The sequence below is a fragment of the Acanthochromis polyacanthus genome, chromosome 9 (assembly GCF_021347895.1).
Source record: "Acanthochromis polyacanthus isolate Apoly-LR-REF ecotype Palm Island chromosome 9, KAUST_Apoly_ChrSc, whole genome shotgun sequence".
NCBI lineage: Eukaryota > Metazoa > Chordata > Actinopteri > Pomacentridae > Acanthochromis > Acanthochromis polyacanthus.
In genome coordinates, this window is record NC_067121.1 from 17707426 (window position 1) to 17730210 (window position 22785).

The 22785-nt window shown below is 39.4% G+C and overlaps 1 protein-coding gene across 1 annotated transcript; it reads right to left on the bottom strand.

Moving 5' to 3' along the window:
- Positions 1-408: 408 nt before the first annotated feature.
- On the bottom strand, positions 409-17968 carry vapal (VAMP (vesicle-associated membrane protein)-associated protein A, like). The gene is made up of 6 exons (XM_022203826.2): positions 17790-17968; positions 11162-11314; positions 9365-9468; positions 8239-8319; positions 4226-4405; positions 409-1360 (listed from the first exon to the last, which is right to left on the bottom strand). Exons 1-6 carry the CDS (start codon positions 17845-17847, stop codon positions 1199-1201), a joined length of 738 nt encoding a protein of 245 aa, XP_022059518.1. The 5' UTR covers positions 17848-17968; the 3' UTR covers positions 409-1198.
- Positions 17969-22785: the final 4817 nt, after the last annotated feature.

Consider the following 22785-nt stretch of genomic DNA (forward strand, 5'->3'; position numbering starts at 1 on the left):
AGCTAATGGTGTTGAAAGGCTAATTGATGATTAGAAAACACTTGCACAATTATGTTAGCACATGGATAAAGGTGTGAGTTTTCATGGAAACCATGACTGTGACCCCAAACGTTTAAACGGTAGCGTTTGTGCTAACATCAGCCAGCCCTTATGAATACAATTATAGAGCATTCAGCTGGTGTCAGACCGTACAGCCTTAGTTACACATGTAATTCTCCCTCTGTACTGTCAGAGGCAAAAAACAAAACATTTCAGCAGCCTTTTCCAATGCTGTCCTGCAGGACTCAGAACTGTAAAGCATTACTTTAGGCTTTATTTTACGGTTAGATTTCAGTGGTGTGTGAAACAAGCATCACCAAACTAAATATTTGAGGGTGTATCACTCAAAAGAGACAGGAAAAAGATGGCTATGAAAACCACATTTTTCATTTTTATTTTTTCAATGCTTAATACCATGGGACAGGGTTTTAAGAATGGAAACCTTATTTCAGTCAACATTTGCCTCGGAAAGAATATATGCTTTGCATAATAATAATAATAATAATAATAATATAAAGTCTGCATTGGTGTTGTGAGGAAAAGGAACGGACAAATGTACAAGGAGGAGGCACCTATATCCCCAACTGGACCTGAACATTCCAACACAAAAAGTAGAAATCAGAAACTGAACAAATTTACTTCAGAGGCAATCCAGCAACAGGTAGCAAGGTCTTTTTGATGGAAGTCCTTTCCTTTTTGTTTAAAAGGATTTAAAACAACATTTACAAGACACCTAACATTCCATTCAATTCCTATTAAAAACAACAGAGAGAGAGAGAGAGAGAAAGAAAAAAAAATCAAATCTTTTGAGTGCTTCTTGCCCATGGTTGATGTTAGGTGAATTTTTCATGTTGACTGATAATATACAGCTTACACTGTCCCACCACACTGCCTGTGTAATCCAGCCATCAAAAAGCTGAAAACAAAAAAGAGGGGGCAATCACTTTTTTGTCGCCTGTCTTTACTCAACTCTCTGTGCGCACTAACTGTGTGAGATTGTAAAAAGGCGACGCCTTCGAATGATGCTGTACAGATGTGTTCACTGTCGGCCACACTACCAATGATATGGCAAAGTCAACAGAAAGACTTCTCGGTTTTTCCAGGCCTTTTTTTATTCCAGAGTCGGTGCAGGGGATACAGCTGGCATGCATCTCCCAGTCTACAAGATGAACTTCCCTAAGAAAAATCCAATGAAGATGGCTGCTATGACGACGAGGAGAGAGGGCAGGGAAGCGGTGCTGGCTTCTCGTCCGAGGAGGCTTGTTGAGTTTGATGTCATGTGGTCGGAGCGGGGCATCTTTCTCATTCTAATCCCATCCTCCTGAAGAAAAAGAAGGGAGGAATGAAGGAAAAGAGCAGACAAAGGTCAACAGATTAGCACAATAGTGAAATCTTTACTAGCATAATTAAGGTAAAGGCAAACATTAACACTAATCATGACAGACATGACCAACTTGTTATTCTCTACTTATACTTAGGGGCTTTGCTTTTGATCTTTTTGGATTGTCACATGTATTTTTCACTGTTCATTAGCTTCTCCTCAACTCTGGTTGAATTACAATATTGAGCTAGAAGAAGGTTCCTTTGGTGGACGCGACTGAATTTTGAGCATTTGTTTTCTTATGCCTCACAATTACTAGGCTTAGGGGTAGGAGTGTCTTTGTTCTTCACATTCTTGTAATCTGCTGTGCTTCTAGTATGTGGTCGTACAACACTTCTTAGTAGGTTTTGGTAGCATTTCTTATTGTAAGATCCTCAATAAATTTATATTAAGTAATTACAAAATTCTAACTTCGAAGTTTGCAGTTGAACCAAGACTACTTTTTGTGAAAGCTGGTATGAACACCCCTCTCTGCGTCTACACTTCAGCTGGTAATTCTGTAGTATAAAAATCACACCAGCTACAGTGGAGGCTCTGTCCATATCCTGTTTGGGGTTTAGCTTGGCAAAAGCCACACAAACAGATCCAGATTCAAACTTGCATTGTGTTTCAACGAGTCATGGTGTTGACTTGGGTACAGGTGTTAGGTTTTTTGCATGGATTTGAAAATAAACGTAGATGTACGATACTGTTCAAAAGTTTGGGGTCACTTAGAAATGTCCTTATTTTTAAAAGAAAAGCATTTTTTTTTCAATAAAGATAACAAATGAATCAGAAATACAATCTCGACATTGTTAATGTGGTAAATGACTATTCTAGCTGAATAAGTCTGATTTTTAATGGAATATCTCCATAGGGGTACAGAGGAACATTTCCAGCAACCATCAATCCTGTGTTCTAATGCTACATTGTGTTAGCTAATGGTGTTGAAAGGCTAATTGATGATTTAGAAAACCCTTGTTCAATTATGTTAGCACATGGATAAAAGTGTGTTTTTATGGAAAACATTAAATTGTCTCAGTGACCCCAAAAGATTGTGAATATAAATAACTGGTTGCGCTTTACTTTTTACTCTGAAATATACTGCTAACCTATAAAGAAAAAGGCATTCTGGGGATTGTAAGATCATATTGAAGATTCATATTATAGACTGAGGATGTTTTTCCTAATCAATACATGGTTTTGTTTTTTCCTTATAGTTTACAATGCGTGCTGGTGACAGTGTTGATTGTTCTTCTCTTAGGCAGCTTGTTGTACTTGAGCATCATTTGTATAGTATGTTGCCCTGTGTGTGTCGACACTGGACACATTTTTCTATTTTGGGGGTCAGTGCTTTTCACAGTCTTTTTGACGATTTCTGTGAAATGCTTGATAAATCCTGAGTCAGGAGGTGGCCATTCAGTTCCTTCTGTACATTTGTGTTTTGTGCTGGAGTGTGTAAGTAGTCTGGTTGCCTTGCTTGGTTAAATCCACAGGAAACAGACCCATGTAAAATTTTGTTCTCTTTCCTGTATACTGCTCAAGCTTTCTATATTGGTTGCTCCAGTGTAGTAGAGCTGAAGCAGTGAATGATACTGATACATGAAATTAAAGATCTGGATGTTTCTATGGCTGTTGCTGGTATTTTTGCAGGTTCTTTTGTATAATTAGGTGCTCTCAGAAATGGAACACTACCGTCTTTATCAATCATTTAGAGTCACAGCGTTCTAGTCATTTAGAGACAGGTCACGTTTTTATTAACGTTCCTAATGGCTGCATTCAGACATTCTCTCCACAGCGCAATGAAAGTTGCAGCATGCATAGCTTATTTGTTATTCGTGACTAGAGTGCAAAACACGTGATATATGACGCATAATAATACAATAACAGACTAAAACTAAACTAATACCAGCTGTTTAAAGTATCCAATAAATAACCGCCCAGTTTATCTCTGATTTCTTAAACAGTTAATTTTTTTTATACTGGGTATCAATTTAAGTACATGAGCAACATTGTATCACACTCTTTGTCTCAACTGTACAGAATCTATTACAATTTATCCAATCAACTTGGAAATTTTTCAAATGATTGTCTAACACCCTGATATCCCTCTCCCTTTAGAACTGCTTGCAGCTGATTATAGAAAATCAATTCCTCATAGAAGTAATCCTCACAGATGTACGGTATCTCCCATTCACCCATAGCTGCACAAGTCCAGCTATAAAGTGAATTAGACTTTTAAAAAAAAGACTTAATACTCTTAGGTTGCTTCCAATAACTGCATCAAGCCTGTGACCCATTGACATCACCAAACCTTTGCATTCTTCTTCTGTGATGCTTTCCTAGGTTTTCGCTGCAGCCTCTTTCAGGTGTTGTTTGTTTTGGGAGGTTACTCCATCCAGTCTGCTCCTAAGCAGGTAAAATGCAACTCTATAGGGTTTAAGTCTGGAGACTGACTTGGCCAGTCTTCAACCTTCCACTTCTTGCCCCTGATGAACTCCTTTGTTGTTTTGACGTTGTGTTTTATTATCTTGCTGCACAATGAAGGATCTCCCAATCAGTTAGAATGCATCTTTCTTTCTTTCAGATCCAGATGTAAAAATCTGGAAATAAAAGCTGAAATGTTGATCTCTTGTCTCATATTGATCTTTGATGTGAAACCCAAATGTTTTCAGTCTACAGCAAAAAAAAAAAAAAAAACAAAAAAAAAAAAACAGAATTGGCCTCACTGTTCAAATACTTTTGGAGGGGAGTGTATATTCTCCCAATTTCATTTATAACATGTTTTAGCATCTTATATTTGTTTCATCTGTAAACCCATCTAACCTTTAATTGCCGATTCTCCTCAGTCAGCTTGTTCATCTCAGATTGCAGCCTCTTGCACTTCTCCAGCACTTTTTTAATCTCTGTATCGTCGAGTGAGGCAGCAACAGGCACCGCGGCAGCCATTGACTCAGGCTTCACGGAGTTCATCACCGGAGCTGCTTTGGCTGCATCCACATCATTCTGACAGACAGAAAGAGAAGGAGAACAACTTAGGTGATCGAGTGTGCACTGAGCTAAGAAGGAGGGTAGCCTTTAGATCTGAGCATGTGCCAAGGAAAAGCATCCTTATCTGAGGTCAGTAGCTCAGTGTAAGATCAAAGAGACCAGGGTGGAAACGTACCCCTCCAAAATTCCCCTTTGATGTGCGTTTGTTCTGTGGAACAGTCAATATTACTACATGGGTAAATACAGGGCTGTATATTGAAACTACAACTACTGTAATATGGGTGAAAGTTCACAATCAATAGGATTAGATGATGTTATTCTCACAGCTACTCTCTAAGGCAAGCATTTTTACAGAGATTCATTAGGGTCCAGACGAGCTTTGGACCACATGATACTGAAAAAGCAATGAGAGACCATGAGAGGATACATTCAACATTGACCTTTCAGTCTTTAAAGATGAGTGTAGGCCTACCACTGAAATGATTAAGTGAGCAACTTCTTGTAATTCAGCCACCTCAGAAAAAAAAAAAGTATATTTAAACCATCTAAAAGACAACCTACCTGACTTTACTGCATCTCTGAGGCCAAGACTTACTGTATTTTTCCAGCAATATTCAAACATAGGGCTGGCTACCTTACGAAGATTTTTGACATTACAGGAGGTCTTTGGTTTACGACCTCCTCAACGTACGTCAATGCGCTGTTATGTTGGAACTGATTACGGACTGGTCCCGTCAGAACTGGTTCAGTAGAACTCGTTGGCTAGCGGAGAGGACAAATACGTTGTCACGCAGTGAGCAAAGCAGATGAATACTGTATGTACAGTAGTCACTTAGCGGCTTCGTTTACATTTCATCAGTATTGTCCGACCGAGTTGTGCTTCAGTGTGACCTAATGACTGTTTGTCATTACTGTTGTTAGAAGAATTACACTTATATTAGAATGATTATACTTATGAGGTTATCATTGAATGACTATGAAGAAATAAGGACTACCATCAGCATTCTAAGTTGTGACCATGCATGTGTTCGGAAGTAACAACAAGAACAAAGCTGACTTGTTCCTATAGTGAGCTGACTCGCTCTTATGATGAGATCATGCAAGTAAGACATGTTCTGTCTTTGTATTGTTCTGAAATCTTATGACTAACGCATGATGACTCCTCTGTACCGTATGATTGTATGAGAAGGAAATAAAAGGACAAGGAGAGAGGCAGGCTCTCCAGAGTGTGTGAGGCTGCCGCAATGCATACTGCAGAGCTGTAGTCTCTATCTCTCTCCTTGTGCGCAAGTAAAAGACCGGAGCTCGTGAGTGCTGTCCTTTCTTCCTGAGCTGTTTGTGTATTCTTTAGGTTTGAACTTAACAACTGTACTTGTACAAATACTGTAAACTGATTGACATCATGATGCACGTAACAGCTTGGGTTACATTTTCACTGGAGTTCCAACTTAGGGTGACAATTGACTTTGGTCACACCGTAGGACTGGAACTCTGACATGGGTCAGAATGTCAACAACTCTCAGGGATAAATGCGCATTTTTTTGGTCTGTGATGTTATCCCTTATGCTATTTATTCCCCTAACAAATAAAAGCCAAAAAAATTCAAACATTTAAAATTGAGTAGCTTTACAACAATTTTGCCAAAATAAAACGATGTGCTGGCAAAGCATTTATTCAAACAGAGCAATCTAATCACAGAAGTATTCCAAGACTTAAAGGCTGGTACTGGCAGATATTTCTGAGTTTTAAAAATCTGACAATGACATTTTTACGTTACATTATACCTCCACCTTTTCTTACAAAGTCACCTACAGATAAGTATAAAGGAAAAAACTGAAGCTGTGACTGTGAGAGGATGTGGTGGCTGTTATGAGAGGGACAGTTTGCTGGCATAATTGAGGTCAACTTGTCGCTATGGAGGTAAAGGGTCACAGTAAATTAATGCAAAGTTTCCTGAGAGATCACCGATATTCTACAAAACAAAAACAATTACTCTGATGGAAGTGGTCTCTCCAAGGATGTCAGTGCCTCAATCTATAGGGCACAAAGGATGACTTAACGGTTAGAGGAGGATGAAAACGTGTGTCTGCAGGTGGTCGTCCCTCCAGTAGATTTCAGAGACGTGGACAATCCACGCAAAGACACACTGATGCTGTTCTAGCAGCAGTGGTCCAACACCTTACTAAACACATTTAATGTTGGTTGCTCCTTTCGTTTGGAACCGGTCTATACAACACTGCAGCAGGAAGCAGATACAGTCCTGGCTCAGTCGTCCACATGCCCACGCTGTAGCTGCTTAACGTAAGCTAAATGTGGCTGTTCTCGGCAGAATCGTCACCTGAACTGGGGGCCTGCTGAGCTGTCAGGTAGCACTGCTCATCTACATTATTGATTATTGTGTGGCACTATTTGGCTCCTAAGTTACCAGTTCAGTGAATCAAATTCTATATGAAGGAAAGCACAATAACAGCCCTGCAATAACTTCTCATTTTGTTCAATTTATGCTTTTTTTTTTTTTTTTTTTGCTTTACACTGTCAAAAATATTTAGGCAAGAATATAGTAATTTTAAAACCAAGTCATAAAGAAGTACCTTCAATGACAAAAAAAAAACAAAATGAGTCCTACAACAGTGCTGATGTCAGCATTGTAGAGTCAGTCTGGATTATATGAAGAGAAAAAAGAATTTCAAACAGCCTAAACCCAAAGCAAAACTGTGGCAAGCTAAAAAGCATTTCTGCCAAGTACTTTGAAAAAGTTTTTACCTTCAGTCTACTGCATTTTGTATCAAGTGCCTGAGTGATGAAAACTAATCACAGCATTTTTTGAAAACATCCTACTTACACAGTACTGTATGTGTTGATCTGAGGATTTGTAATTAGAGAAGAACAAATGAGTGCAGGATTCATCTAAAGCACTGTTTCTTTTAAGACACACTTACCAATTTCACTGCTGTCATAACAAGTCATCTAATTTCGAAAAATGCAAATATTGCAGGGAAGTAACTAACATTACAGCTCAAACAATATGAGGCAGCAACCGTAGGCCAGCTCATTGCTACTCCTACTGCTGTAAAATGGTGTTAAATAAGACTGAAGGGTCTGGTCTGGCTATTTTTGATCGATATTGCAAAATAAGTCACAATTTCAGAAGGAATGGTAATTTTTGCATTTCTTTTTCCACTGAAAAATATACAAAAATGATGAGTTAGCTAACCCTCAAACTGTGCACACAGTGTTCAACTCTCAAACCAGACATATGTGCCGACAAAACAAGCTGACAACCATAACAATCTGAGCAAGCCTTGTTAGCTAGCTAGCCAACCTAATGATAAAGATAAGCTTTTCTTCAGACAGCTACCACCACTTTTGGTCTGTGACATGCTTAAAAGGACTCATTTCTACAACTAACGTCAGAATTTGAGGAATCAGTTCAATCACACTGGCTGCCTGGCTACACTGCAATAGTGATTTGATCCAATTTTTTGAGAACTATCATTTCCTGTGTTTTTTATAAAAACAGGGAAGCTTCCAATGAAGCAGGTAGGAGCGTCCTAATTAAAAAGAAAGATATAATTCAGACTGCTTCAGGTTCTAAACTTTCACCCTGCTGTTCTCATTTCATCTGGACCCTCAACATTGTTTTAGCTGCATGGTGTTGATCTTACAGTTTGCTCTTAACCAAAGAAGACAATATTCAAAAATATTTTCCAGACTGGCTTAGTGGATTTTAGGACATTGTACTATCCCTCTAAATTTTCATTTTTCCAAGGTCTCCAAGCATGGAAAATGGGTCTTAAGATTCCAGGTAATCCAGGATGCATGGGACCCCTGGCAGCAGCATCTCTTACCACTTTATCGTTTTCAGAAGGCAGCTCAAAGACACATCTCAGCTTGGAATCCATGAGATCATCTGGTTTTGCATCTTTCCACTGGTGGAGATGAAAAATAGGCATGTTATTTGTGCATCCACACTGCTAACATCTGAATTCTAGCCACACATACGGACACACACACTTAAACTACTTCACACCATTCACATGCAATGTAGCCTTGGATCTAGAGATTTTACATAAACATAAAGCATACACAGGTTGATTTGTTAAACAGTCGTAACCTCAGTCTGATTTCATTTTGCTGCACAGAACAGCCATTTCTTTTACTAGTGTACCCTTTTCGATTAATTTTAGTTACTTCCCAAACTCTTAAAAGTCCTAACATCTGATAAATGGCTGCATTTAATTTCAGTGTACTTCTCCAGAATAGTCACACTTTTGTTCCTCTACACTTCCTGATACATGAGACTCATTCAAGACAAGCCAGTTCATGAATACAACTGCAAGGTATGTGCATCTGTGCAGGCTGACTGAGCCTTTGCTGTCCTCTAGTGGACAATGGCAAAATGCATCTCAATTTCTTTGACGTTTTGCCACCGGCTTCATCAAGCTTTGCATTGCAAGTAAGCAGAATGGCAGTCGACCCTGCCAAAGTCAATGACCAAATTGGAATTTTATCTGTTGTACACATTAGAAATTTAAACAGAAAGTTACATGAAGTAAATACTGAGCTTTCCAGCCTACAAGATGACCTCACACACAAGATAAACTGTGCTGAATTTTCTTTGTGCAGCAGAGAAGTCCACTTTTAAATGACCTGCACTTGTTATATAAAAGCTGTTAATAAACTAAATGTATTGATAACTGTGTTACTGCTATCATTTCTGCATTTTAAATATTTTTTAAGCAAGGCAACTGCCATTTTTGTGTGAGAAAGCGGAGTAATCAAATTCAGCAATATCGAGTAATGAGTATTTAGCACAACACACTTATGGTTGCAAACGCTGCAGTCAAACTCCCATTTTACAAGTTTAAATGATTTATGAGGTACTTAACTAATAGTGCAGCAGTTTGTTTTTGGCACAAACGCTTTAAACAACATTTATTTAATAAATCTTAAAAGCAATTTAAAATCACTTACCAATGACTCCATGTCAGAAACATTTGGTGGGGCAAAAATCGTCTGCACCATGAATTTGTGTTTACTTTTCTCATTGGGGTCATAGTCAAAGGGCTGTAGCATGACTGTAAACGAAAGATAACCTCTATTAAAACATTTGAACAAAGGTGTCTCTATACACAGATAAATGACTACTTCAATATCTAGAATACTAAACCCTATAAATATAGTAGTGTGCAATAGTTTCTAGCACTAAAGAGGCAATTTTAGGATGCTTCAAATAATGTTTTAGTCATCAGTTAGTTTCATTCAAAGTGCAGTAATGAGGGGGAAAAAAAACAACTTCCATTCTGCCATCCAGAACCATCCTTTTCTTTTTGACAGCAATGACTGTCCTTGGTTCACTTCCATACAATTTATAGGCTACTTTGCAGGTAGGTTGTTGGAGCATCTTCGAGACCTTGCCACAGTTCTTCTGTGGATTTAGCTAGTCTCAGAAATATTAATGTCAGATTGACTCAATGTTGAAGTCAGGGATCTGTGTGTGTGTGTGTGTGTGTGTGTGTGGGGGGGGGGGGGGGGGGGGCATGTTCAAAGAGGCAGACTCCTTCTACCTATGGATGAAGATAGCTCTTTGTGCCTCTGGCTGTGTGTTTGGGCTTGGTGTCATGCTGTTATTTACCAGTGATTATTTGGTACTTGTTTTTATTGTGTCTGTAATCTCGACGGCATTGGAAATGAGGGAAACCTCAATGCCCCTTCAAAACTAAATATAGGTTTTGAACTGAATTGAAGAATGACTCTGGGACTGCTCACATACCTCTGTGAAGGCATTACGTGATTTATAAGAATCTACATTTCAAGCTTCAATAAAGTTAGCATTATTTTTTTCTTTGATTGGGCAATTCTGCCATCTCCAGACTGATTTCGAGTACATGTTATTTGCAAGAAAGCAAGAATTCTGTTTAAGTTCAAAACCAAAATTTCTGTCATAATACTACTGTGGTAGGCCAGTCCTGTTTCCTAAAAATTACATTCCTGTACAACTACTTAACATATATAAGTATGATTGGAGGGAAATGTTTTTTTGGTCAGACTATGCCTGACCATATCAAAAACATCTTACAAACGTATCTAAATGTATCTTTGACATTTATCTTATTACTTTAACGTCGCTCCTTTTCAGCCAACCAATCATACGTTAGATGAGGAGGGACTCATCACACTAGTAATCCAGAAAATGGAGAAGCTTCAAAAACATTGTATAAGGGTCAAATTTTAACCCAAACTGTGCCATCTTCCTGAATCTAACCCAGTACTTTTGGTGCCTAAACCTGACAGAGCTTCTAAAGTGTAGTTATTGTCGAAAAAAGGTTGTTAAGTGTGATATTCTCTTAAACATTACCAAATAGCCTGTGAAAAGCCTAACTAAACCACAAGTAAAAAGAAAAGCTTAACCTAGGAATAATGGTTCCCCAGGACTGACTCCTGGTTTTCTGGGTGAGAGGCCTGTTGTCCAGCTGACTTCTCCATCCGTTCTCCCCCCCGACCTACTTTCATGGACTTTGTGGCTCATTCAAACTCGAGGCCTTTCCTACTGTGGATTGTGTGGACGTGTTTGAATGAAAACTGCTGCCACAAATCACAGCTTGGATCTTTCGTACCTTAGCTACTACTTAGCCCGTGGGCTTTCTCACCTATGACAAAGTAATCTACATCTCCCTGACCCAGTTTCCTTGATCTTCTCTTGACATACATTAGTGACATTCTCTGTGCTGAAGCTGAGCATACATTGAAAAAAATCCAATAAAAACTTACCAGAGATGTTGACCATTGCTCCGGCATCAATGACGCCGCTATTTGGCCGTACACAGTACCTGCGTGGCGCTGTCGTCTTCACTTTAAAACACACTCTTCTGTCAGAAGGGTTCTTCAGTTTCAGGTTGGTGGTGACTACATCTGTGAAAGGACCTTGTGAACACAGAACAACAAGCACAAGGCAATCACTAAGTTTGTATTGCGGAGTATACTCTCCTACACTGTGCAATGATGAAGGTGAAAACATCAAAATAATCAGCTACTGCATGGAACTTCACAGGGCTCACAAGGATGAGACACAATTTTCCAGTGAGTCAGTTTAATTCAGGAGAGACAGACAGATGCCTTGTCATTGTGTAAATCCAACAAAATTTGTGAAAACAGAGGGTAAATACGGTGCATTTTTGCATAGTAAAAGTGCAGAAATTCAGCATTAGTTACACCATTTCCCAGAGAACAGATAGGCCTGTGTCTTTTGGTTCAACAGCACCTGAAAAAGATTAGCCAAAAATACTGACAGGATACTCAATTAGACTACATGATTAAGAAGACTTATTAAATTAAACTGTGGGTTTGCTGAGTTGATGCTAGACTGTACCATAAAATATTTTAAAAACCGTGGACAGAAATGTTATTATACTGGTTTATTGTTAGTTTAGTTTAACAATACCACATAGATCAACAATGAGTTGCAGTACATCCACACATTTTTGGAGCGTAGAAAAGTATGCTAATGCATGAGTAACTAGGTGGATTTTTAGTGATTTCCAACATATTTGTGAGTCACTGTGAGCCAAGTTTTACAGCCTCATTAAGGAGATTTTTGTCCTTCTCTAAAAGTTTAGCTTTTTGTAATAACAAAACTGTAAATATTTAAAATATTTAATCAACTATACAGCCCTGATGCAAGAGAATTACAACCTACAAATGTAAAGTTTTTTTGTAAGACCAGGAGCTCAATGACTACACTGTCTCCCTACATCTCTCCAGAAACACTGGGTCAAACCTGGATCAATGATGTTTTTGCCAAACTGCTAATGTTATATAGATGTCCATCGTGATTTTAGAAATTAAGGTCTCGCCCCTCTCACGTTATGTCAGGTGAATACCAGTTTGTTTTTCATCTTGTGACAGAGCTGGCTTCAAATTAGATCCTTAACCATGAGCAGCAGCATCCAGCTTTGATCTGCCATGTCTGCTGAAAACACCACGGGATGCTCAGTCTGAGGTACCCCAAATTCAATCAGTGCAATTAGCCTGGGAGCCCCAAAATAAAGGGCACATGTCCAAAGATATGGGGTTTGACAATATTCTAGCATGGGTACTATGTGCGATTTTGCTACACTATTTGCAAGTTACCCATCCAGTGTGAAGTTTGATGAGGTCCAATCTGGGTTTTAAGGAACCTGTCTCTGGAGATCAGGCGTTTGAATACAGCTTTCTGATGATGAACCTGAAAAGCTTGGACCCTTAGGCTCCAAGCAAAACCACTCAAAGTTAGTTGGTCTTTTTTGACTGTGGGGCAGTATCATGTCATTTTGGAAGAGAAGGCACAGGTTCACTTTTGCTTCTATCCTACTTTCTCAATTTGGACAGATCTGCAGCTGACTGTTTGCAAATCTGGCCACCAGGTATACACATGCCATTGCGTCATGCATAGCCAAACAAACTGTGCAAGCTGTAAATTTACAATCAAAGTTCCTCAAATGGATTTCAAATGGTGTTATTTTGATTTTGGACTACGATATGAGGTTATTCTCTGACCGTAGACATCTATTACATGCATTGTAAGTTCTCAATGCTGCCAACTTATCGAGATTAAACAGATGACAATTTATGTGCAAAATTACCAAGTATCCAAAAACTGCCAGTTCCAACATGTGCATGCAGTTCTACAATTTCTTGTTTAAATTATTAGTATAAAATCACAAAATAAACTCAGACATACCAAAAACTGACCAGTATATATTTTGCCCTGGTCTAAAGTGAAACTGAAAAACAACAGTTGATTTGCCCCAAAGTCTGACCCTAGTGCATTGCTTTCTATACATAAAAATGTGGGAAGTGACCAACAAGCAAACTATTCAATATTCTTTCTACTTTCCGTGGGTTTTACAGCTTGGTTGGAGGTCTGCAGTTCACAAAGCCTACATTTAGCCTTCTCTCACACCCAGTGCTCAGAGAGATAAGAAGCAATGCATGACCAGATTGGAGTGGCTCCACCCAACTCAGGATAACATGTAGAGTTATGGTCATGATTCGGGCGTTGTTTTCAACACAGGTACACCAAAACATTCCTACAAACCTGAAATACTTCCCTATCAACACTGCATCATAGCCATTTCTTTTTTTAAATATCTATTTCTATACACAGTCTGTGCTTCCAGCATCTTAGATTATAATGTGTCAGTGAAAGTGTGCAAAGTACATATGGTGCTACCTGAAATCACAACCCCAGGTTATTATAACAAAGGTGGCTATTCCATCTTTATGGTAGTATGATGACCATAAATGTTGTTTCTCAAGCTGCATTATTATATCCATCATCCTTCCGGCTCAATTATTTATTGTCATTTATTTCATCTATGCATTTTGATACATTGCAAACGAATATTAATTAAGTGTAGCAATGTGAATGCAAACCAATGGTTTCCCAAAAAGAAAAAAAATTCAACTGAAAAATTAAGATAAGTAAATTACATTTGACACCGTTTAAAAGTAAATGACAGGCATAATAATAATAATAATAATAATAATAACAAGACGACATGGTCATCAATATCCCCCGCCACATATGTTGTCTATGAGTCTATATCCAAAATAGTGATCAAGGGCCATAACGCTGTTAAATATTATCGCACAGGTCTCATTTTTGAACTTGATCAAGGTGTCCATGGTGTGAAGCTACACTCTAAATTTCGTAATCCTAGCTGTAATAGTTTCCGAGAAAAGCTGTCCCCTTCATCTTGGACGGACGGACGGACGCACGGAAGCACGGACAGACGGTGGCCAAACCTGTATCCCCCTTTTCCACTTCGTGGAGGCGGGGGATAATAACAGCATGTCAGATCAGTAAGCAGTCCTACTGACCTACTGCATTGCTAAACTCTTTCCTAGTGGACACACAGGAAAACAGCTGCAGAAAATAAGGAAAAATCCTGACTCGGGGTCGATCAGTCATCAGTCGGGCCTATGCTGCTGTAATCACCCAGCATAATTGATGATGTAGATACTGAATCGATATCAATATTTTTAACTGACGCATAACTTTAATTCATCATCACAAATGTCTTTCTTCAGTATCAGAGGTTAAGATAATGGTGGCACCAAAGTCCAACTTGGTTAACTGTAAGTTTCCACAGGCGATAAAAGAATGGGAGCACGATCACAGAACAAAACATTCTGTACACTGTGTAGAGTTTCGATGGCATACTGTAGCATCACATCACAATATACAGACACCTGAAGAGAAACACACAGGCATTGTTCAGCTCTTTACATCTGTTTACTCCTTTGCTCTTTGTGTTCATATACTGTACTTTAAGACAAAATCCCAATAAATATCCACCACATTCAGATCAGTATCAATATTTGCCCTGAAAAAAACATAGCGGTCAATCCCTAACCCTGACTGCATTTAATATTAATATGTCTCTTCTCTTCTGCAAAACGGAACGTTGACTAAGATACACTGTGTGTTTAAAAAATGTGATCATCACCAAATCCAAGACTGAAACACATGAAACATTGGAAAACAGTGCGCATTAGATATACGCCCACGTAGCCTGCATCTATTGCCTAACTCTGAGATGCCACCTTTGCTTGAGCAGCGGTAGCACCATCTCTCTCATCTTGTTGCATGTATGCTGAGTTAGGGTCCCCCAGGCCAGTCCTATTCTAAAAATATCGTCCAAGGAAAGGAGGGCTGCCCCCTCTAGCTTGCTGGAGGAATCCCAGCAGAGGCTCTAAAACGGAGCAGCTCTCAGACACACACAGACCAATTTAGCTCCATCTCTGTGATGGTAAAGGGGCTGTGGTCCTTCTCCTCATATTGCTTCTCAACGTCAGGACAGTAACCATTTCATTTACCCATGTGTTCCTCCTGAAATAAAATAACACTTTACAAATTCAGTGATGTATTCTCTTCAAAATTAGCAATTTGGATTAGATTTTACCATGGCAACATCGAATATGAAGCTGGCTCACAGCAAAACCAACACATAACTTCAGTTGTCAAAGGGCAAATCAATTTGCATAATGCATAAATTCAGACTTAAGCCTTTATACACAAAAGGTGAAAAATTAGGACTATTCACTTTCTTCTATAGGATATGGGGTACTTCTGTAGCTGAAAATCAGTTTGCAAGTTATCTTCCGACTAAGAAGGAAGACCAATGCATTTGCAACTGTTTTGCATTATGATTTACATTTCATATTAAGCCATTAAAACGGGCATAAGATCCAGGCACCGCGATTTTCTTCCACATGCCTTAGAGGACACATTTTAGCTTAAGTGCAACAGAACAGAATGGTGCAATGAATGTTGGTCAGTATCAACATCACCAATATCATATCAATATGACTTAGCCATGCATTTAAACTGGTAAACAAGGGGGCAAAAGTTTAATCCCATGAATTAAAACACAAACCATGTGACTGAAGGGAATATAATTTCCTAACTAGGTAAACTGAGGAGATTCATGATCGGTTTATGACAGACCATGTCTCTGCCATCAGGATAACTGCCCTAATCAATCTGAGGTTTAGTTGAGAAACAAACATTCACTGATGTATTTCTGTTTAAGTCTTGGCCCCTTTCAAAACCTTTATGTGTCCAAAACAACCTGCCTGAGCAGTGCGGAAAAGACACACTTTTGTTGTTGACTTTTCAACAAAAAGACTGAATATGTTGACCACTACAGGACCTTTAAACAACTGCAAAAATTAAATACACTTTTAAAGTTAACAAATCTAGTTGCCACCTTCACTTAGCTGGTTTGGATCCCAAATCAAATTCTGTTTCTATTCAGCCTTTTGTCTTATTGTTTAAAAACTGGTACCACATTGCAGAAAAGCTTTAAAGCACCAGCACAAATTCTGAACATGCGGTGGTGAACACATTTTTTGTTTAAAAAAAAACAAATAACGGCTTAGAAAAGTTCCCTGATTTGGGGGCCAGCATGAGGCATTCTTGCTTCTTCTCAATCAGTGTTTTATCATCAGGTATCCGCTCTGATTTCTGTAATGGTGTAGAAGATTGTGACCAGTTTCACATAGGACACCTCATTATCAAAACATCCTAATAGTTGCGCCCCACCCAAAGCCTGCCTGTAGGTCTGGTATTTGACTGACTACAACCAGTATCCACTCACACCTTAAGACAATAACCTGACAGATTCTTGGTTCTAGGACAGTGGTACTCAGCAACAAAAACAGTGCCTCATTTGTAAGAGTACCTGCAGCAGAGACACAGATAGTAACTGGGACAAATACAAGAAATGCAGGGAGGAATTATTGGTCAAAATGAAAAATGATGAGGAGGAACAGTTCAAACTGTTGGATTGTTTTACATTGTCATGGCCTTAGCAGAAAGCTACACTGAAATCCGCACAGTACACGGTTTACTGCGACCTCATTCACTTGATCACAAGAGCAACAGTTGGATTCGCATTAATGTCACAAATTGAGACTACATCTAAGCTTTTTTAAAGTGATGGATCAAAGTTGATACGCCTGCCACACAGTTTGCTGTTGAAGAGCAAGTAACAACGTAGCTAGCTACATATAAACTTTTGCACTAGCCGGCTAGCATAGCTATCGTTAGCCAACGGGTAACTGACACATCATTACATTATCACTACCAGGAATGCAATCAGTGGCAACCTAATGTGTGGCTCACTTTGGTTTCCTGTGAAAGTGTTCCGGAAACAATACTACTGTTGATGACACATTAGGTCATATTGAAATTAGCGCATCGCTAGGTTGGGTTTGAGAGAAACGAACTCATGTTAGCCCAATGTTGCTAAAAACTCTGTATGTTGTTACAGTGAGCGTTCGTTAGCCAAGTTTGTCATTTCAGCTGACAGTCACTTAAACATTGCCAAGTATTCGCCACAGTCGTATTAGGTGGGACACTATATTTGCTGCTAAAAGTTGATTTCATTCCAAATAATCTCCGACTTGTGGACTGTAAGGATTTCAGGGAATAGTCGAGCCCCAAGGATACAACAGTTTACTGTTGCCAACACTACTACCAATAGCATAGCCCTTAATGTTGGTACTTGAGTGAGCACACCAGCGAACTTGCTGCGTAGTATGTTGACTTTAACATGGATTTGCAGGCACTGGCAGCTAACCTGCATTCTCACACCACTTTGCTATATGTTGTCAGTTAGCTGGCCTTGAATGGCAGGCTGACTACATGCACACCACGCCGGTTATCCACGTCACTACAGTGCGGGGCTACAGCGGCCCGTCCTGTCCATGGCTAACTTAAAATGGCGGTGAATGCTAGCTGGCTCGCTAGCAGCGAAATTCGCTTAAGGGAGTGTGAAATCATGTCAGTCAGGTAATTCTTCACCAGTAGTCGGTGGACGTTACACACGTCAAGAAATTATATTTCACCTACCTTTAAATCTGAGGTCGGAGGGAGGGTCAAGGATAAGGACCTGATCCAACTTTGACATTTTAGCTGAGGGGATGCACTTGATTTCGGGAGTAACTGACAAGTGGAAATCCTGGATCCCCTACCACTACTGAGTCAAACGCTGACTGAGCGCTGCGAGCGACTATGTGGCTACAAGTACTGGAACGCGCAAGTGCACAACCCTGTTGCGCGCCCTCGTGGCTCAGCGAATAATGTGATTATGGTACTATAAACTAATTACAACGAATTTATGCCAAAATATTTTGCAGGAAAACACGTTAGAAAACTGCACGAACCCCCATTTGACTCTCATCTTGTTAAGCAAAAATTACTGCCTTATGTTTGTCTGAAGCCATGAGGCTGTTTTGTAAACACGCACACAAATCACAGAGGACAACATGCGGGATCTTTTCACTTTCAAATAATAACCTACACGTAAAGTCACATGTTGCTCCGTAACAATATTGGGCTGGACCTCCTTTAAAACTATCAATTAAATAAAACATTTGCAAACACACCTCCAGGCTGTGAAATGTACACTACCAGTCAAAAGTTTGGACACACCGTCTCATTTTATGGTCTTTCTTTATTTTAATTATTATAATGTTTACATTGTAGATTCTCACTGAAGGCCTCAAAACTATGAATGGACATATATGGAATTATGTAGTGAACAAAAAAGTGTGAAATAAGTCAAAACATGTTATTTGTTTTTACATTCTTCAAAATAAACACCCTTTGCTTTGATTATTGCTTTTCACACTCGGCATTCTCTTCATGAGTTTCATGAGGTAGCCACCTGAAATGCTTTTCCAACAGTCTTGAAGGAATTCCTGGAGATGCTGAGCACTTGTTGGTCCTTTTGCCTTCACTCTGCAGTCCATCTCATCCCACACCATCTGGATTGGGTTTCGGTCAGGTGACTGTGGAGGCCAGGTCATCTGATGCAGCCCTCCATCACTCTCCTTCTTGGTCAAATAGCCCTTTACAAAGCCTGGAAAGGTATTTGGGATCATTGTTCTGTTGAAAAATAAATGATGGTCCAACTAAATGCACTGGGATGGCATGTCACTGCAGGATGCTATGGTAGCCATGGTTCAGTGTGCCTTTAATGTTGAATAAATCCCCAACAGTGTCACCAGCAAAGCACCCCCACACCATCACACCTCCTCCTCCATGCTTCACGGTGGGAACCGTGCATGTAGAGACGATCCATTCACCTTTTCTGCATTGCAGGTGGAACCAAAGACCACATATTTGGACTCATCAGACCAAAGCACAGATTTCCTCTGGTCTAATGTCCATTCCTTGTGTTTCTTGGCCCAAACAAATCTCTTCTGCTTTTTGCTTTTACTTGGGAGCGATTTCTTTGCAGCTATTTGACCATAAAGGCCCAATTAGTGCAGTCTCCTCTGAACAGTGGATGTAAAAATGTGTCTGCTACTAGAACTCTGTGTGGCATTTATCTGGGCTCTAATCTGAGGTGCTGTTAACTTGTGATTTCTGAGGCTGGTGACTTGGATGAACTTATCCTCAGCAGCAGAGGTGACTTTTGGTCTTCCTTTCCTGGGGTGGTCCTCGTGAGTCAGTTTTGTCATAGCGCTTGATGGTTTATGCGACTGCGCTTGGGGATACATTGCAAGTTTTTGCAATTTTCCAGACTGACTGACCTTCAATTCTTAAAGTAATGATGGACTGTCGTTTCTCTTTATTTACCTGATGGATTTTAACAGTTGTCAAATAGGGCTGCCAACCATGTCCCAACCTGACTTCTGCACAACACAACTGATGGTCACAAACCCATTAACAAGGCAAAAAAAAAAATCCACAAATTAACACTTACAAGGCACACCTGTTATGTGGAAACCATTTCAGGTGATTTCCTCATGAAGCTCACTGAGAGAAGGCCAAAGTTTTCAAAGCTGTCATCAAAGCAAAGGGTGGCTACTTTGAGGAATTTAAAATGTAAAACATATTTGGAGTTTTTCACAATTGTTTGTTTGCTTCATAGTTCCATATATCTTGCTTTTTAGTTTTGATGTCTTCAGTATGTAGAATGCAGAATGTAGGAAGTAGTAACAATACAAAAAAGCATTGAATGAGAAGGCGTGTCCAAACTTTTGGCTAGTAGCGTATATTTTCTGAGGTTTACATTTAATGAATACATTGTAAAGTTCTACACGTCGTTAATCAGTTATGTTATTTTTAACTCTCTCGTAGTTGATATTTATATGTACTAAATTTTTAAAGGTAAAACTATATCCTACATACAATTTTATAGTACTGGTATAGTTGCATTGTCACAAGGTTAGAAAAAAGGGATTAGTTTTGAAGTTATTGTACGTCTTTTTACTGAGTGCAGTTATATCAGTATTAAGAACCTTTTGGCCTCACTTTTGCACAGAGGTCCTTCAAAGCAAAAATGTTGTCATCACAAATACTGCCATAAAATGTCAGTAAATTCTTTTAACCAACATAACTTCTGAACATAGCTACTACATATTCATTCATTTTCAGAGATTTAACCTTTAAACGACAGTTTATATATTAATTTCATGTTACACTGTCACTCACTACATTTTTTTATCTTTGATCTTTACACCAGTCTTTTTCACTGCAGACATTTTGACCTGAAAACACAAGAAAATTACAGGTGAAACAGTCCAGTTCAATGACATGGCCAGTGAATCATGACAATAAGCCACATCTACAAGATGATGACCCTGGAAGCTGCTTACAAAAATGCAATACTGACTTTTTAACCTTCGCCACTGAAATAGTCACATACACTAGTTCAAAAATTTTCTGTTAACCCAGGTATACGCTACCGTGTATAGTTGCACATTGTCCTGAAGTTCCCCCTGGTTCTCCCTTCTCACTCAAAACATATTTTATTGTCATGATTTCTGTATGCACTTCAAATGACATGTACCAGTGTCTGTATGAATGAGTCTGTATGCTGTGATGCTCATCTAACTTCTTTTCCATTTGTTATGTTATCCACAATCAGTGTGTTTCATTGATTTTTATACTGCATACTATAAGACTGTAATGTACCCCTGACCCTCTACACTGCCACCTGCTCTGCCCTCAAATATTCTTTTAAAATACACTGTTCTGACCTACTTATACAAGAGTTTTGGCCGCTCATACTGCTGGTTATGCTGCCAAAGGCATTGAATCGGGTTGTGCTGATCAGCAGGAGCAGTTCCAGGATTAGTTTGCTGCCACCAGGGACATTCAGGTAGTCCACCTTGCTGTTGTCAAAGAGCATGGTCCATTGTAGTCTGAGGATTCTGATGGTCTTCCCCAGTCAAATGTCAAACATCCTGGTGATGATTTCATTTCCTTGACAGCTTCTAAAACAGCACCTTGGTGTAGCTGCCAAATGTTTGGAAAATATGTTGTCCTTCAGCACCGCAATATCAGAGATCATGTTCTCAAACTTCCCCTCCCTTGATATTGATGTTCTCGCCCTTGCAGAGTCCTTCCTGTCAGACTGGGCGGTGGTGGACACCTGACCGTGTAGGGATGAACATGCAGGTGACTTTCCTTTGTTTGAAGCTTACTGATGGAATTCACAACTTTCAGTCTTTCCACAGAGGCCACAATTGTCCACTTTTAGCCCTAAGGTGGGGAGCATATAAGCTCAATTAGATCTGTATGAATTCACCTTCTCTCAGAGGTCTCCAGTGTGCTACACTCCACTCTGCCCTTTGACCTCTACCAGAACAGTAATGTGTACTCATAACTGATGCTCTAACTCTTTTCCTTTACATTTGGTTCACCTGGTGTAACAAAGCTGATTTTCTGTATGCATTCTTGATAATGACCACCAGCTGTTTTTTTTGTATGTGTATGAGATTCTGAATATCTATGTATTTTCTCCATCATCCATCATCTATTCACCGCTCTATCCTCACTAGGGTCACAGGGGTGCTGGAGTCTATCCCAGCTGACTTGGGTCGAAGGCAGGGGATACCCTGGACAGGTCACCAGTCTGTTGTAGGGCCACATATACAGACAAACGAGCACACATCTATGGGCAATTTAGAGTAATCGATTAACCTCAGCATATTTTTGGACTGTGGGAGGAAGCCGGAGTACCCGGAGAAAACCCACGCATGCACAGGGAGAAGATGCAAACTCCATGCAGTAAGACTCTGGGAAAGCCGCGATGCAAACCAGGGATCTTCTCGCTGCAAGGCGAAAGTGCTAACCACTACACCACTGTGTATTTTCTATTGACCTCTTTTGGATCATTTTAAATTCTTTCTAGGAAGTCCTTCAAAATTTACTTCAGGAAATATACACTACCGTTCAAAAGTTTGGGGTCACTTAGAAATGTCCCTATTCTTGAAAGAAAAGCATTTTTTCCGATGAAGATAACATTAAATGAATCAGAAATACAGTCTAGACATTGTTTATGTGGTAAATGACTTTTCTAGCTGGAAATGACTGATTGTTAATGGAATATCCACATAGGGGTAGAGAGGCCCATTTCCAGCAACCATCACTCCTGTGTTCTAATGCTACATTGTGTTAGCTAATGGTGTTGAAAGGCTAATTGATGATTAGAAAACCCTTGTGCAATTATGGTAGCACATGAATAAAAGTGTGAGTTTTCATGGCAAACATGAAATTGCCTGGGTGACCCCAAACTTTTCAGCAGTAGTGAGTAGTGTCTGTGTGAGAGAAAGTGACATTTTGTCACAATTTGGAGTAATTTTGGTGAGCAAAATCATGGGAAATCCATATCACATGTCATTTTCTTCACTTTGCATGTTATTTTGTTGTTTGGATCTGCAAAGATTTGCTACAAAATACACAAAAAACCTAACCACATTCCCAAAGCTATTTGGCAGAAAGAGGCATTTGAGTTTCCTATTTATAAACACATACAAGGATTATTTGGGAGGTGTAATGTATTTTTTCACTGCTTACACCAAGTGTCTTGTGGAAAAGCTGACTTTTTTCA

Bases quoted from the DNA above. Each gene is read 5' to 3' on its own strand.
- vapal (XM_022203826.2), bottom strand. From the start codon at position 17,847: ATGTCAAAGTTGGATCAGGTCCTTATCCTTGACCCTCCCTCCGACCTC. The intron at 11,315-17,789 runs GTAGGTGAAATA...TGTGTTCACAAG, and splicing joins CTCCGACCTCAGATTTAAAG to GTCCTTTCACAGATGTAGTC. The intron at 1,361-4,225 runs GTTAGATGGGTT...CTTTTTCTTCAG, and splicing joins AGGAGAATCGGCAATTAAAG to GAGGATGGGATTAGAATGAG.